Here is a 16,933-nt window from a genome sequence, read left to right on the forward strand (position 1 = left end):
TTAGCTCCTGAGCCTGCCGCTATCTGCGAGGCAAGCAGGCACGTACGAAGAGGCATACCTACCACCAGAATCTTCAGTCGAAAAGGTCCGTGAACTCCAGCTGTCTAACCCGCGAAAATGCTAGGGGAAGGGGAGCACACCATTTTATGAAGTAGCGCTGGCGCGTATCCAGTGGGAAGTTTGAACATGATTCAGCTCATCGGTATATGTTGTGTCGCGCAAGAAGAGAGTTTCACTGCAGTCGATATTTCATTGGCATGAGGCTACACACGCGTACAATCCAGCGTTCTTGGATGGCGCTACTTTGAACCCCGTTTTTTAGACTAAGCAGTACAACTCAAGCGCCGTGCGAGCAGGCAGTCAGCAAAATCACCCGTATTCATCAATCCATGGAAACTACTGCCTGCAAGACCCCAGGATTCAATCGGAAGCTCTTGATTACCATCAGCAAGAGCATGGGTATAAATCTAGGGCTCTTTAGGCGTTTCCGCGCACTCTCACGTGCCAGGGTGAATGACTAAGCTGTGTTGAGCAGGGCGAGAGGACTTTGATATAAAGAGGTATGCTTTCGAGACAAGAGGTGATCGCGTGGGCAGACTAGGCAAGGCAAACGTAAGCATCAGTATAGTTAGATCCGCTAGCGCGCCGCTCGGTGGACACGAGCTGGCCCCGCGTTCTGAACGCCTTTGAGGCCGCACTTGCGCCAGAGTGGTCTGTGTCAAGTCGTCACTCCGCCTTCTCGTTTCGTGAGTTTGCGTCTGTCCACGCGAGCGCTGCGGGTTAACTACTCCGATGCGCAGGGCTCTCAGTCCTCCCAGAAATGTATGCGGGCCTTCGTCCTTTCTCTAGAGTGCGCGAGACACCAGGCTGAGGCCGATGCTCGTGCCATCTGGAAACAGGTAAGGTCGTTCGGCGGAAGCGAGGTAGAGCAGTGCGGGTATGTATGCCAGCAATGCAACGCAGTTACGTGAGACGTGAACGGGACACTGGAAACGAAGAAAGGGTGAGTCCCTCGCTCCGGGTCACAATTTCTACTCCCGCGCGGTAGCAGTCGTATGGGAACGGCCGATATGCGTCCCCTTGCCCAGAGAGATGGTCGCTGAATAGCACCTGTTAAAAAAATCTGACACGTGGGTGTACCAAAAAAGAAAATAGGTAGATTGCCTTCTCCGCTGAATGGAGCGCTGACGTAAGCCACATGCCAGCTGTCATGCCGCCACGATACTAGTCCTGTGGAGCGGTTGCCGGTCGACAAAGGTGAGAGGCCGCCGAAGATCTGGGCAGTCCTGGAAGGCTGAGGTTTGAGCGGGTCACAGCGCGGTCGCATGGAAGATGCACTGCGACGCTGCTCCCCGTACAGGGCAGAGTACGCGCGACAGCTCCGGTCCACAGTACCTTGCCTCGCAAGAACAGTGACAGGACAGGGTCCTACTCATTCTGGTACGATCTTCGACCCAGTATTCAAACTGAATAAAAATGTTATAGTTCCTCCAGTACTGCAGGTAACTCCCTTCGTGAGGTAATGAAGGAAGGTCGTTCCATATCAGGTACAAGGGTGCTCAGCTCCAGACGGGAGTCATTGGCTGGCGAACGCCTGTAAAGCACTTTCCCGAGCTTTCTGTCAATGCGGCGGGCTCTATCAGGCCGAAGCGTAGATGACCTGTTAATTTCTTCGAGGGTAGCAACACTCGCTCAATACTACTACCGAAGGCGCCGACTAACTTTAAATGGTGTAAGCCGCAGTTCAACTTCCAATCTAAACTGCGCAGCTGTCCTTCTGACGTGTGGCGGCGGGTACACAAGGTTGTATGCACAGTCATCGGCAGCTGGCGACGGGGAAAGGATGCGTCTTCTCACTGCATTGAGATGGGACCTGCTTTTTCGTGACCAGAACACTGGCGATGACACGATGTCTGCAGCAAGGTTGCTTGCCTGTTGGTTAGATTCGAAGCAAACGATGTAAATAGATTAAGACAAACTAGACATTATTCCACTCGGCAGTTCGGGCAATGGACGGACATGTATGGCACCAACGGCGCGGCCGCGCAAACGCGGTTACTGTCCGAGTAGATTCCGCCCCGTCCACCTGGCCTCCTACCCCCCCCCCCCGCCCCGGTGTCACGAAAAGACGATGCTGGTTCTAAACATCCTCTTCCAGTAGAGCTGCACTTGAGAGACCTCAGCACCCCATTCGCATCGCGAGCAGTCTCACAAGCCAGCAAACATCCAGGCGCTGGATCGAATTGCTGTATGTGGAATCCTGTCTAGTTCTCGGTCCCGTGCTCCCGCGAAATCAGAGAAAGTCACCGTAATTGGTGCACCGCTCGGGAACCGTCGAGAGGCGGACACGGCGTTCATCACTGTGCTCACCCTTAACTCTTGCACGACGAAGGGCTGCAACCGCAGCATCTTCTTTAGGCCCGAGTCCGAATGCGGCCAGTAGACCGAGCGGCATCATACTTTTGGTGGTTGTAGCCGCCTCGGCCTCCTCGATATCATTGGCTGCCTTCTGAAGTTCGGATTTTGCTTTTTCCAGAGCCTCGTGGCTAGCTGTGCCCGCACCGCCCGCACCGCCCGCGCCGCCCGCGCCGCCCACACCTGTTCCTGTTCCGTGTGTTGTTGTGAAGATTGCTTTGCCCTTGGCTGCCAACACACCTGATCCCTTGGCCGCGGCCGCAGCTCCGCCTGTCTTCAGGAGAGCTGCTCCAGGAAGTGCCTTCACCCCGGCCGTGAAGACCGCAAGAGGCCCCAGTACTTCTAGTGGCATTTTCCGTGACGAACTGCACAAGAGATAAAAGACCGTGGAACAGACACCACGCCACCATGCTAAAGCACCATAGAGAGCATCGGTTTGTATTCGTTCCTTCATGGTTGAGCCGTCTCATGGTCACGGCGGCGCTTGGCAGATCAGACACAGCGCCGCACAGACAAAAATTCGACAGGTAAGTGGCCTCCAGTGGCTAACCTGAGTTCGCAGGGGGAGACGTTTGACGCAACAATAGCTGCTGCACAAGGAAGCCCCTCTGATATGCTCACACTCAGTTCTGTCTATGCTGCTAGCACATGCCTGGTTGCACACGGCGGGACGGTGTATTTCCGACGGAAAATGTAGTATACAGTGGTATTCGAGAAATCAAGGGCATCATATTGTCTTGAACAACGGACACGGTACAGCCCCCGTAGCCATTCCCGAGTACATGAAATGCAAGCCCTTACCGTGCGTAATAGCAGACGGCAGCCCCACTAGGCGTGTTGGAGGGGTAAGAGACAAGGCCGTCGTTTTTGTGGAGCCACCACCGAAGTCTTACAATGTTTCCAATCACGAGCTCTGTGTTCCGCCAAGAAACTCCGCTGCCTGACCAAATTTCGCCGCAGGACAAAAATAAATGGCCACAGCCCACCATGTCGTCGCAACTAGCTGCGTCCGCTCACGTCTAGCGCAGATCAGCTTGCGGGGTTTTCGGACTGTACAGCAGCTAAGTAGCTCCACGACAACTTCGACCTACGCCAATAGCCATGTTCAAACGCTAGGCAAGGTGGCTACCCTGGAGGTACAACCGTGCACTAAACCGTACGCAGAGTTGTTTGCAAGGGCTCTTCTGCGCATTGCTAACAGGTCTCGCATCCACCGACCTGATATAACGAGTCAAACCTAGTGGAACTGGTATTGCCGTCCGCTGCAGCATGCGTGTCTGAAATTGGCGTTCGTTATGTAGCGGATTGCCTGTAACATGTCTGTGGAGCGTAGCCCTGCGCGCCACTTCAGTGTAGTCGTAGTGTTTTTTTCGGTCGCGGTTTTGGGGGCACAAACAACCGCTCCAGGAGTACAGATCCTCAAGAGGTTGGTACGCTCCTCCCACGGTTGTACCAGGTGCCTTCTGAACTTGGTCATCTGCTGCGGGTCAAAAAAGGATAAGCGATCGCCACCGACACTTTCCAATGGCAGGACGATACCTGATGCACGGGATGAAAAAAATAGCGTGTAAGAACAGGTTTGTTCTTACCTCCCGGCCTTCCTCAAGGAAGCCTACAGACTACTGACGGGGATGAGGAGGCGCTTCTGCTGTAGGGCACGTGGCGTGTACACTCACTCGCATCCGGTCTAGCCTGCATCAGCGAGGTTTTATTGTTGTAGAGTTTTAGTCGCCCACTGTCAGCTGTCACCCTGATCTCCACTTCTGCGTTCCAGTTCAAGCACATGCGCTGCGACGGCGTTCTATTCTTATGGCCTGCAAGCCCGTTCGGTATGCTGGCCAGTACACGTATATCTCGAAAAGTATATTCTGCCACAGCCTTCCACACCACCGCATCACGTAGGCTCTCACACAGCACTCAAAACGGCGGTGTGTTCTGTGCATATGGCTTTATACGAGCACGGGGAGCACGGGACACGAAGTCGGCGAAAATCCTCAGGTATCGCTGGCCTACTCCAACGCCCCATCCCGGCTGCTTTCAGAGGGAAGCCTTGCTATGTCAGATTGGTGTATCCAGAAACAGCACCTCAAGGAGCAATTCGTGGAGTCGCACGAGTAGCACGACTATTGGGACTCGCGCTGGCCACAAGAGTCTCACCCGCCCACATATTGACAATTCTGGGTTGCATGTTTGCCGGTATTTCTTTTGACGTAGAATACCTGTAGTGATGCTCTTCCTTCGCCCAGTATTTCCGAGGGCATTCGTCAAGTCAAGCAAGCAGTTGCTTCGTGTTCTTCCAATACGTCGTTGGCCTAGTGCACCCTCTGATGTGAAAACCTTCGAAAAGTCCTGGCACCATCAACCCCGCGCCTAGACACCATGGCCGAGTCGACGGGAGGCATGTAGCTAAGTTCTGCATATTTGGCATATGGTGTTGTATCGGATAGCTGTAGACGCGGGTCTGGTACTAGCACAGCTCTTCGGCCGTGCATCTATGCGCTCGAGTTCAACTGCTAGCGTGCTCCGCGTATGCACTCTGGCCCTACCAAAGTGCGTGTGTCGGCGACGGAGGTAACACATTCTCCCGCAAGGACGGCGCTCGCATGTCTTCTACGCCGTCTGATGTATGCGGATAAGCTGTGCCTCAGCATATCGTCATGCTCATCATTTCCTCTGGTGATTTGTAGCAGCGTACCAGTCGGTGAGTACGTGGTAAAATGGAGCGAACAAGTGCGGAGAGCGATGCTTTTCGTCATGATTCATTTTCCCCCGTCCCGTTGGCGACTACGAATCGCTACGCTGTCTGGGTGACCTCGAGGTCGTCGCCCCAGAGAGGCGAGACCGTGAGTCACATTTTCCACTGAAACACACAGCGTTTCTGCGCCTTTGATCGTCGGGGTATGCTGGAGCCTAGGGAGGCCTGAACTTCTGTGGTACATAGGGAGCCGAGCAACGGAATTGGTGATACGGTTCGTCGTAGGGCCACGCGAGCTGCAGTGGGCGTTTCTGTGAGCAAGGTAGTCAGCATCTAAAAGGGGAGGCTGGATCCCTGAGGCTTCCCAATATAAAGAGGCATTCGGGCACTTCAGCATGAAATCGAGACCACTATCTTCGACGACCAGTCTCCTTGGCCCAATATTGTTATGGATTCAGGCGGAGAAGTGTGCAAGAGTTCTGTGGCTTGTTAACCCGGCAAGAGTATACTACTTGTCTTCCGGCGAATCTCGACGTTTATCCGCAAATTGCTGACGGATGGCAAGCGAGTTCTGTGTAATGTTCCGTTTGCTTTCGCAATAAAACATGCGCTTTCACGTGGAGCAGATACAATGTTTCAGGAGCCGCGCACCTCCTGAAGCGCATCGGTCGACAGCAGCTGTCAGCTGCAGGACTGACTGGCTAGGAAGAGCTTGACTCTCCCACGCCCGAATGTCGTCTGTTGTTCGGTCGTCGCATTCACCCATGCTCGGCTAGAGAAGGTTGAAAGTTTCCTCGAATGATATTTCTTACAAACTGGCTCTGCGCTGCTCGAGAGTTCCTGTCACGAAGCCAAGAATTCAATGATTCGCAAGAATGAGCTTTTTCAAGCACCTCTTTTCCCCTCGGACACTAAGCGTGAGCGTGGACATGTTCGCGCTGCGTGCAGCGAGTTTACAGCTCGAGCCCATTTGAAGTGCAGGCGGCCGGCCGGGTGCTCATGCTGGGGTGTAACCATTTTCTCAAAGCACGTAAGCGGCATCTAGATGTCTTCTTTCCCTCCGCATTTTCATACCGCACCGCCCCTTCGCCCTCCCTGGTCGTGGAGGGCCGCTTCTTGGTGATATGTCTTCTTTCAGAAGGTGGATTATTTCGGATCACATACTTTTTTGCGATACACGAATCTCTATTGCGTTCTGCGGTTCGTCTCTCTGTGACAGCCTAATAGAACAGAGATTTTTACCAGCGCCTCTGACTCCTGCATTGTTCTCCCCGTGCCTAGCTGGCCTCAGAAGTTCGCCAGCTGCAAGCAAGACACGGACCAGTGCTTTCCGAGACGTCCAGAGGGACCCCACACGCGTGCGTTTGAGCATGTGTCGGGCAACGCCAGTATTGTTCGCCGACACGATCCTGAAGGGAAAACGATAAAATGTATCCAGGTTCCCTTTTGCTAGACGGCGGTCTGCAATAGGGACGCAAAAACAGGGCTTTGATTACGGCCGACATTGCCCTTGTGGTTCAGCGGATGGCTTTTCTCGCGATCCCTGCATCGCTGGAACCGTCAACGGGGTCTGCGTATGCAAGACAGTGGCGCCGTGCTAACGTTAACGTACGCTGTCTTGTTTCACTTCCAGCACGTGGTCAGAACTGTGCACGAATCGCGGGTTACACAACGTAGCCGATCGCACCCTTGACTCACACATTCTTCCTCCTGTACCGGGAAAGCCTCAGTTCACTGCTTCGAAGATATAATGCCGGCCCTAGGAGGAGGTTCGTTAATCGTCTTGACGGCACTTGGTCCCGTCCTTCTGAAGACATCCGTACCTGCCGGAGGAGCCGCAGCGGTGGGTTCACTGGGCGTGGCTCCAGCTGCACTTGGTGCCGCCGCTGCAGGGACAGCGGTGGCAGGAGGAGGGAAGGCAGCCGGCGTGGCTCTGATTTCCAAGGGCGCCGCAGCAGCACTAAAAGGGTCCGGCGGCTTTCTTTCGAAAGCTACAGGAACAGTGGTTTCTGTCCCGCGGTCAAGCTTCGCTGCAACGACGGGAGAAGCAGCGCACGTGGCAACTCATAGTGCCCAGATTACCCTTGTAGCAGCAAAAACGACGGGAGGCACGGGGGCGGCAGGCGTAGCAGGAGGTGTGGCAGCAGGCACTGCTTCCCCTCCCGGTGCGTCATGGCATCCGCCGCCTGCTGTGGTGGGGCCTCACCACCCTGCGGGAGCGATCAGCAGCGGCGCTTCATCTGCTCCACACAGCCATCCACACATCGGTCCGCGTGGGACCAGCAGCCATGCACGGCTACACCCTCCACACGCGCATGGGTCTGCGCCAGCCAACGAAGGACATCTGCAAGGCAGCAGGGGGTATGTCGGCGATGGGCGGTCTGTAAACAGCTCCCCTTACGGAGCCCACGGACACGGGGCACCCGCTGTCCCGGCGAGTGGCCCAGGAACCGCAGGTGATGGGACTGCGTCTACATCTCCTGGAACAGGAGAGGCCGTGGGGCTCGACCAGTCAGGAGGCGGAGATGTCGCGCCACCAGCTGGAAGCAGGGAGGTGGCAATGATCACTACCATTGCGGGGCTTTCTCTCCTTCGTTGGGCCGCAGGGCAACTGTGCTGTGGAGGCCGCCCAAAGGCAAGGGAGGCGGCGGGGACTACAAAGGCAGGAATTAGAAAGTGGATGACAAAGCGCGTTTCGCGGTGGAGCCGTGACGAAGAGGTTGTGGTACCTCTCAAAAACGAGGACCGCCTGGCGCGTCGCCCGTGTGACAGTGAGAACGGCAGGAGGGTAGGCGCAGTGTCCGGCGCAGGATACACCGGGTATACTGAGATTACGGCAGCAACTGGTGACAAGTCCTCAGCGATAGTGCTCACTCGCGCTGGGAGCGACGGGGGGAAAGAATCCGTTGACGGAATTAATTCGCATGCAGAGAGTGAAACAACCACGTCAGCGAGTGGTGAAGACGACAGCGAGAAAGATCCTCAAAACAGTCTTCACGAAGATGCGATGCCTGAGCAGCAAGTCCCAGTCCAGACTCAGGAAGACCCTACCAGTTTTCAGACCTTCGTTTACATTCGAAGAAGGCGCGGTGGACGGATGGCCAATTTTTTGTAGGAATCCATCGCCATCGCGAGCGTTTCACTTCCAGTGAACGTGGTGGTTTGAGCAGCCCGCCCCCGTTCGTTGCCCTCTGCGCCCGGTATGTCCACTTTCGGGGAGAGCAGGGCTAAAAGCGTGACGGTACATTGTGATCTGTAAACTGTATCTTGTTGAACAATTTATTTTCGATCTGGATGCGGCTGCGCTGTCTGTCTCTCAAATCATGATTGTCGCACTCGCAAAGGGGGAGGGCCTCGACCAGACGCCGGCCGGGCCCCGCCTTGTTTTCGCGCAGTCTCATTTTTGATTTCTCCTCCCAAAGCGGTGCACAACCGCCACTAAAGTACAGGAGCGTAGCCTGCTTAACTTCGAACCTCACGGAAAGGATAATACTGTCTGGGCGGCGCCACCTGCAGACGCTGAAATAGGCAGACGTGGTGACGAGGCCGCTCGCAACGGTGCATATGGAGCATGTGTGAAATGGTAGGGAAGCCACGTGCGTGCAAAACGCGGAGCGCACTAATGTCGAAGAATCCGCATCCCCAATACTAGTTTCGCCATTATGCATCAAATATCAGACCTGAGTCACAGCCGGTGGCGCGTTGCTCGGACCTCTCGGGTTTCAAGGGGGGTCAGTCTGGTGCCCATACATTCGTCGCGTTGTCTGCCGAGTTACAGCTAACTGCATGCGGCACGAGACACCGAATAAAATAGTCACGCACATTGCCACGCGTCTAAATTTAACTGCGGCAATCATGTGTTCATTCTCTCGCTTACGCAAGAGAAATTAAAAAGTGATTTCATGATTTAGCCACTGGAAAGATACATCACGCAGACTTGTTGCGTAGCGGGCTCCACCTGCGTGTGCATGCCCGGGGAAAACGAAAGGGGCAACTAAATGTCCTCCCTCCTAGATTCATCGTGCCTCTTTTTTATATGTATTCGGGCCCGTTGCTGCTGCGTTCCATGCTGTGTACATTTCAGTGCCATCTCAGCAGCCGGCTCCTCCTCCGTTCCTTTTCCTCAAGGCCGGCATCCCTCGAGGTCCCTCAGCCGTGACTTGGTATTAATGGATGCATCGCCTGTCGTCACGTGTCGCAGCCTCGCCCAGGTCAGCTGCCTTAGCTCGTCCTAGGTGTTCAGCGACCTGGCAATCACTTCTTGACCTCTGTTTGCTTCTGTGTACCGTACTTTTTCCGAATCGGGCATCAGCTGCGGCGTCGCCCGCGGATCTGTACGGCGTCCGCAGTCTCCGGCATGGCGGACCCCTGCTCTCTGCAGCTGGCTGCAGGGATTATAGTCTCGCGCAGTGGGATTTCCTGGGTGGTGTCCCACGCCACAAACGAAATTCCCTGGTTTTTCCGAAGCAAAAGTGGTGCGAGGTCGCTCTACTCCCGTGCCCAGTGAGGCACCTTGCCGGCAGGAGCGCGGAGAATGTTCTGCGGTGTAATGACGGGACAACGCCCGGGGAAATGCACTGTCACAATCGTTTTCACTCACTCGCTCAGAGCAAAGAAAACATTTGCTCTGCATCTTCGTACCGCGCGCAACATCCTCTTAGTCCCCCGCTTTGTTTTTTTTTAGAACCGACCGCTCCTGCGAGAGCTGCTGGAGGAGAGAAGCAGCGTTTCTACTACGCCGCGCACGCGAATGGCAGACCCTGGCTCGCGTGGCTTTCTTCCTCCACATGGGTTCGCATGGGCGCCTGTCCGCCCTCGTACATGGGCGAGTTTTTTTGCAAGAAGAGGGCCGGGTGCTTTCGCCCGCGACGACCTGGGGCCTTGTGCCGTCGCCAGGTCTCCGGGGTCACTCCTTGTCGCCTTCTTCAGGCAGCCCTCGAAACAGAGAGCGTCTTTTCTGCCGCGCCGTCACGAAGCAGACTATTCGCCAGGGCAGGGAGACGGGAGTCTTTGGAGTGCGGAAGCTTTCGAGGCTCGGAGGCTTTGGAAACAGCCGTCGAGGCGCCCACTGTCGACACAGAAGCCCTGACCGGTTCAACGCCACGCCTCCTTGGGGTCGCCGGCGGCTCACGCGAGGGGAAGGTGGTTGGCCTCCGGCATTCAGCCAGCGATGAGGAAGATGCGCAGGCGGAATCGTGCGGCGGCGATGAGCCAGAGCGCGGAAGGGTCAGTGGCGCACTTGGCGCCGCCGCGTCGAGCTCTGCTGCTTCTCCAGGGGCGGCCCCCTGCAGGGCTGGGATCGGCGGGGGCGAAAGGCGCGCTGCAGAGGTTGCGGCTCCCCTGGAGTCGGATGCGCCGCGGCCGCCGGCGGCGTACCACACACACGTCCCCGTGATGCTCGAGGAAGTTCTGCAGTACCTCGTCACCGCGAAAAACGGGGTCTACGTAGACTGCACTGCAGGAGGCGGCGGTCACACTGCCGCCGTCTGGGAGAGAGTGGCGCCCGAGGTGCGTGGCTGCGAGGGCGCGAGGACGCAGGCAGTGGCGAGAAGCAACACGGGGCGGGCTCACCAGGCTCGGAAATGGGGATAGGGATGCAGCCGGGGTTCAGTTGTTGGATAGCGACATGTCTGTCTCGTGCTGTGTACGAAGGAGGTGTTCAGCACGCCTTGGAGGCTGTGCAGACGGCCTGGGAGCTGAGAGGGTCTGCCCGCCTCTGCCCCGGGTGCCGCATGCGGGCTGGTAGGCGGCCTCGACACCGGTACGGTTGTTCATGTGTAAGTTTTTTAGAGACGTGCCCGGCCGAGCCGCCAGACATGCAGTGAGCAATCGAGGCGACTAGCGCCACGCAAGGCTGCGATGTCGACTCTAGGGCAATGTCGCGCGCGCGTGTCTACGGTTTTTCGCGTGCTGGCCTATCATGCGTGACCCGTGTCGAGCAACTCTGGAGCCACACTGTGCAAGCTACGCGACCGGTGTCTCTGTGCCTTTTTGTTCAGGGCGGTAAGGTGCTGGCGATCGATATGGACGCAGAAGCGGTGAGCGCCACGCGAGAGCGCATGCAGCGGCTGTACCAGGCTGCGGGAGACGGGCGCCAGTCGCGTCGGGCGAATCTCGGCGAGCGCGAAGCTCTCGAGAAGGAGGCTGAACCACAGGAGGGGCGGGGCGGTGCCTCCGTCTGCGTTTCCACGGGGGAGACCTGGACCCGCGAAGCAAAAGTCCTGGAAAAAACAGACGTGGCGACGGTGGGGTCACAGCATGCATCAGATGCCCCTGGCACTCGTCCCGCTTCTGCACAGCCTCTTGCCGCAGTTGTCTTGCAGAGTTCGTTCGCGAATCTTCCGGAGGCCCTTGGAAGGGCGAGGGGCATCTGGGACGCGGGCGGAATCGAGAAATCGTTTTTGAGACGGGTGTCGAATCCGCAAGGCGAACGCATCAAGAAAAACTCCGCCGGCAGTTCACAGCCGGCAGAGGGAGACAAGACAGCAGACTGCGGCGCCCGCGCAGGCCAGTCCGTGGAGACCGGGGCGGACAGGAGCTGTTGCACGCTCGACGGGAGACAGGAGTCCAAAGGGGATTCCCCGCCCGGAATCGCAGAGCCAAAGCGCGGGGCTCGTGAAGCCGGAGCCGCGCTTGCGGCTGACGTGTACGAAGGCCTCCGAGGCACTGTGGACGGGTACGTGCTTCGTATAGCGACCGGTTTTCCTTCTTCGGTGAGGGAAGGCAAGAGCCGTAGAGGCCTCCACCTCTTGTTCGTGAGGAGATAGCCCTATATTTATTTGAGCAAGTCGGCGCGCTTGAAGCTTCATGCCTGACCGAGACGAGCTATCAACTTGAGGTGTGTGCGGTTTCTGCTCTTTTGTCCACGACCAGGATTCTCGCCGACCTAGGTGTCTCGACGCATCAGCTCAGCGCGGCACATAGAGGTTTTTCGCATACTCTGGCAGGGCCGCTCGATATGCGTTTTGGCCAGACGCCTTCGGATTCGTTCACCGAATCCGCAGATGCATCCGCCTCTGGTTTTCCGCGCTCCGCGATCGATGCTGGCACCGCGCCGCATGCCCTCTGCAAGGGCGAAACCGCTGGAAAGGGAGACGCCACGATTAACGCTCGTCGCCTTGCCGCATCAGGCGGTGAAAGCAACTCTCCAACTCACTTCAACGTCTTGGACTCCTCTACGACGGCGGGAAAAACAGGGCTCGATGCTGCCCAGGTACCGCCACTCGAGTGCGCGGGGGAGGTGTCACTGTAGATGATAGCCGAAGCGCCAGGGCATTCCGCGGTCCTGTGCCGTCCGCTGCACTTTCGTGCCGGTAGAGAACTCTACAGCCGAAGGCCGGAGTGAGAAAAGGCTCGTGCGTGCTTGTCTGTGCCGCGCCTCTGTGTCAGGTGGTGAATGGACTGCCGCAGGCTGCCCTCGCCTCGATCCTCAGGGTTTACGGCGAGGAGTCACTGGCTGGACCCATCGCGTCTTGCATTGTGCGGCACCGGGAGGCTCATGGCACGCTGAGGACGACGGAGGATCTACGAAAGATCGTGGAAGGCTGCTGTCGGTATCGAAACCCGAAGTTCGTCGTCAAGACATGCTCGAGAGTGTTCCAGGTTAGTGCGAAAGAGCCTCGTCGCCCGTTGTCGAAGCCCGCCCCAGTTTCTGCAGCTGTACGGACGGCAGAAATGAAGCGACGGAAATTACTCGCGAAGGAGTAGAGCGCGAGGTCAAAGGATATGTAGCATCATAGCGGCTTTTCGTGGTCTAAATACGATTCCTGTCTCAGGGGGGGCTGCATGCAGAGCACAGGTTGGGTTCGAAAGCTCCGAACCGTATATTTGAGACATTGCAAGCCTTCAAAAAGTCGGCGCGGCGGCATCGTAGCCTCTTGCATTGAGATCTACCAGTTTCTGCGTGCCTTTTACTGGGATTCCAGCCGCGTCAGCTCCCTTAGAGACGCGCTGCGGTTTGGCGTAAGTCCGTGTGGCCTCGGTGCGAATCCGCTCGTCTTTGTTGTCAGTGAAGGCTGGAGCTATGCAGAAAGAGTGGCAGAGGACGCTATTGAAGAGAGCTGAGAGTCAAGCTATCTGAGCAGCCGGTGTCCTTGAGTCCAGAAGAGAAATGCGGTTTTGTCCCTGCGTGCGAACGTGCGTTTAGGCTCTCAGGATATACGTCAACCGGGAGATGGAAGCTCTGGAAAAACTGCTGACGCATGCGGAGCATCTCCTCAAGCCCGGCGGTCGCTTGGTCATCCTTTCCTACCACTCTCTAGAGGACCGGATTATCAAGAACCGGCTGAAGCAAGGCCGCCAGGAAGCGGGTTGCTCTGCCGCGGACTTCGGCCGAGAGGCGCCTCTTTCCGCGCTCCCACTGGAAAGGCCAAACATGGCAAGGATTGCCGGGCGCGAACGAAATGCACACGTGCATCAGGATCTGCCGCCGCTGCTGGAGACTTTTCTATCAAGTGTTCACTGCTCGCAAGAAGTAGCGAAGCTCGGAAACGCACTCAATCTCCACGACACCCGCCGGGCCCTCTTCGGCTCACCTGACCGAAAAAACAAGAGCGAAGGCAAGTTGTGGCGTTTGGTGTTGAAGGTGAGCAGATGCGAGCCAGGCGACAGGCGACCACGAGCGATTTGTGTTTCCGGCGGCACAGAGACCTTTGAACCGGACCGGGCGTTGTCGCTGTCTGTTCACATGCACCCCTTGGATCTGCGCCCCGTTGTGATCTTGCAGAAACCAGTGCGTGCAAAGGACGACGAGGTGCTTCGCAATCGGCGGTGAGTATGCAGCTCACTCGCAATCAACTCGTTCAGGTCTACATTACATCAGCCGGGCGGGGGAGACAGCTACGATCCTCGAAGGCTGGTCACTCGTGAAGCAGTGCCGCGCACATGCATAAAAAAATGGTGGCTGCTTTCTGCGTGTGTGCACAGCGCACGAACGGCAAAGATGCGCGTGGCGGAGCGCCTATCCTGAAGCGGGCACTCGGCCGCACTGATGCGTTGAGACAGTCCGTCGCGGAGGAGCAGGACCGCAAGGAGAGGGGTGAGGATGTCCTGTGTCCATGTGACTGGAATGACCTGTTTGAGGCCTGGCTGTTGAGTCCGAGTCTGCTTGACGGGAAAACCGTGTGCACCAAAGAAACCTGGAGATCCCCGAATGTTTCGTGCAACGTAGTGCGGTGCATCGTTCGACTGTGGATGTCAAAGTTGGCCCCTTTTGTTAGCGCGGTTGTCTTCGGGAAGTGCCGTTTGTTTTCTGCAGCCGTTCGCAGTCTTGGACCAGCATGTCCGACCTCGAAGACATGCCGAACCGTGATAGAACGGAAACCGTGCATGATGGATAGCAGCAAAAAGACTTGAAAGCAAGTGCACTTTGCAAAGCAGAACACAGGATAACAGTTCGCGTGTCCGCGACGAGACGGCAGGAACAGTCAGATTATCAGTTGTGAGCGTCCCACTAGTGTCGTTCCATGGCCACCTGGAGGTGGAAACCATGCGTCTCGAAGAAATTATCGAGTTCACGAGCAGCGCCCGCTTCGGAACGCCCTTTCGAAAATCTTCGCAAATACGTCGAACGTGTCTAAAGTGGCTTCAGCGTGACGTTCTGTGGGGATTCAATCGGGTTACAGGCATCGAGTCGATGGAGGAAAATACAGGAGCAAAAGGTTTTGAGCAAGGACACACCCCGTCAGAGGTACAGTACATTAGCTCCCGTACGAGAGCATGTGGACTACGAGCTTGTCGAGAGTTTCCCCGTTTCCGTTTCACACAAGAAATCGTAATTGTCCCTTTTTTTATTAGTTTTGCACCTGAGACGGCTTCTGGCCTACGAGAGCATTTTCATAACACATCTGGGGGCAGCCAGCCGCGTGTGTGAATTCAGCTTCTGTCAGTCATCAGACTTCTGGCGAAAGCGCAGGGTTTGCAAGGATACACCAATGCCCACAGAAAAAAGTCCCGCATGGCGGAATGGCACTTGGACTCGTAGGATCCGTTCCCACGGAGAGACGTTACCCATGTATACATCCTAGTTCCTTTTCCTCTAGCTTGGTTCCCTGACGGAGTTTCTTGTTTCTATCACCACTGTGGTCTCCGGGGATGACTGGAGTTTATGAGGTTTTGTGGTGTCTCGTGTATTGCCCCCCCGTTCCGGTAGTCTTTTCGCGCGGCTAGGATGGTTTGCCTAGCCTTAGCCGCCTTTTGAAAGGCTGGAATGGCTCGATCACGGTCGCGATATGTTGTCATTGTTTTGTACGCACCCCACGAGGTGGGCTTGCCAAGCTGTTACGGTTTCATGATAGTTCACACCCTCAGTCGTCGAAGTGTTGAGCGACTCACCTCCTTCAGGGGTGGCCATACCGTAAATTCCGTCTTGCGCATGCCACAAATACGAGTTGCCGCAGCGCGTAGGACTACAGCTGACGCAGACCAACTGAGTCAGCCAAAGGGAGTATGGGTACTACTGAATGTATAAGACACTGAATCCAAGCCTAAGGCCCGGTTGCCCTCACGACCCCAGCCAGGCCCACAGGCCGGCCTGTGCAAAAATGGTATCGCATGCGTATCGTGGTGGGCGTGACCTCGTCCTGCTGAGCCGCCAGCTAGCCGCCAAACTAGCCTGTGCACACGCAACAGAGTGGCGGCAGGGCATTAGTGAACATTGGGACAGCATTTCGATTTTTTTTAGTAGGGAAGGTTCGTTCTTTCCTCTTCACTCCGCTGTTCAGAGAACTCGCCGCGACTTTGAGCCGCGAGGTCGGACGCATAATTCTAGCCTCAAGCACGATCGTATATAACGATGTGCTTGTATGGGTATTGTTGGCCTGAGTCTTGTGATATAGTTTCATGAGTGCCGTCATTCTGCAGAAAAGCAATTAGTGAAATCACAGTCGCCGGGGAAGTTACTTCGACGTGGAGGGAACGTCTGTCAAGCCCCTCCGGCACTGTATTTTTTTCTGTTGTGCATGCCCGCATTGTCGTTTGAGTGTTAGAGGATCCCTCGAAGATGGCGCGCCTTTATTTCCAGTCAGTAGCACCTTTATTTTGCCTCTTGTTGGCACTCGTCTACCGTGCAGACGCACTCCGAGACTCAAGCTTCTCGAACCGGATAGAATCTGTCATCCGCATGGAAGGAGATCAGGAGGCTGCGCCATCGATTGCCGCGGAAATGCCGGTCGTCAGTTTCGTTGAAATAGAGGAGAAGTACCCCGGCCTTACAGTCGCCGAGATGACGGGACTGCCTGTTGAAGAGGCGTGTGCCTGCATGGTGAATCAGAAATGCTCGCCTGATAATTGATGGCTGAGTCGTCCACAAGGGGTTCCCCGTCAGCTTCCGGCTGCTTCCTTGCCGCCTTTTCTTAGAGCGCCGGCACGTCGCTGAAATTCGCTCTCCGACACAGCGACTGGGCTAGGCGGTGGGTTGTGCGGGGACTGCGTCGTCTACGGCACAGCTCTTCCCACGAAAGTTACGCGCATCAAAACTGGTATCTCACGTTCACAGCAGGGCCCCGCGAAGCTGCGTAGGTTGGTCGTCATCCGTTGGAGGGCGCCTGACCCAGTCAGATGGCAGTTGCTTCGACCATGTGATCTTTTCAACAGGCCCGCGAAGGACACGCGGAAGGGGAGTGCATTTGACTGTGTAGGTAGCCCGCGGCATAGTATGTCGTGCTTTTCGTGGTGCGCGGGTTCGGTAGCACGGGGATGGTCTCTTTCGTTTAGCTCGTTGTCAGCGTGCACGTGCCACCGGCAAACGCAACTTTTTCAAAGGTCTTTAACATCACCTGATATGCCACGGGTAGTCCGCAGCGAATTCTGACGTCATTTCGTGTA

The 16,933-nt window shown here is 56.3% G+C and overlaps 4 protein-coding genes across 4 annotated transcripts; 3 read left to right on the forward strand and 1 right to left on the reverse strand.

Annotated features, from left to right (window-relative positions):
• Positions 1-2,293: 2,293 nt before the first annotated feature.
• BESB_034440 (uncharacterized protein) lies at positions 2,294-2,767 on the reverse strand (the record flags this gene model as incomplete). Its single annotated transcript, XM_029362030.1, has 1 exon — positions 2,294-2,767. The coding sequence occupies one exon, from the start codon at positions 2,765-2,767 to the stop codon at positions 2,294-2,296; it is 474 nt and encodes a 157-aa protein (XP_029220995.1).
• A 4,093-nt stretch (positions 2,768-6,860) lies between these two features.
• BESB_034450 (uncharacterized protein) lies at positions 6,861-8,225 on the forward strand (the record flags this gene model as incomplete). The annotated part of the gene is made up of 1 exon (XM_029362031.1): positions 6,861-8,225. One exon carries the CDS (start codon positions 6,861-6,863, stop codon positions 8,223-8,225), a length of 1,365 nt encoding a protein of 454 aa, XP_029220996.1.
• A 1,457-nt stretch (positions 8,226-9,682) lies between these two features.
• Positions 9,683-13,883, forward strand: BESB_034460 (MraW methylase family protein; the record flags this gene model as incomplete). The annotated part of the gene is made up of 6 exons (XM_029362032.1): positions 9,683-10,618; positions 11,110-11,786; positions 11,984-12,323; positions 12,500-12,712; positions 13,257-13,694; positions 13,836-13,883. The coding sequence occupies 6 exons, from the start codon at positions 9,683-9,685 to the stop codon at positions 13,881-13,883; spliced, it is 2,652 nt and encodes an 883-aa protein (XP_029220997.1).
• Positions 13,884-16,109: 2,226 nt separating this feature from the next.
• Positions 16,110-16,400, forward strand: BESB_034470 (uncharacterized protein; the record flags this gene model as incomplete). The annotated part of the gene is made up of 1 exon (XM_029362033.1): positions 16,110-16,400. The coding sequence occupies one exon, from the start codon at positions 16,110-16,112 to the stop codon at positions 16,398-16,400; it is 291 nt and encodes a 96-aa protein (XP_029220998.1).
• Positions 16,401-16,933: the final 533 nt, after the last annotated feature.

The sequence above is a fragment of the Besnoitia besnoiti genome, chromosome II (assembly GCF_002563875.1).
Source record: "Besnoitia besnoiti strain Bb-Ger1 chromosome II, whole genome shotgun sequence".
Classification (NCBI taxonomy): domain Eukaryota; phylum Apicomplexa; class Conoidasida; order Eucoccidiorida; family Sarcocystidae; genus Besnoitia; species Besnoitia besnoiti.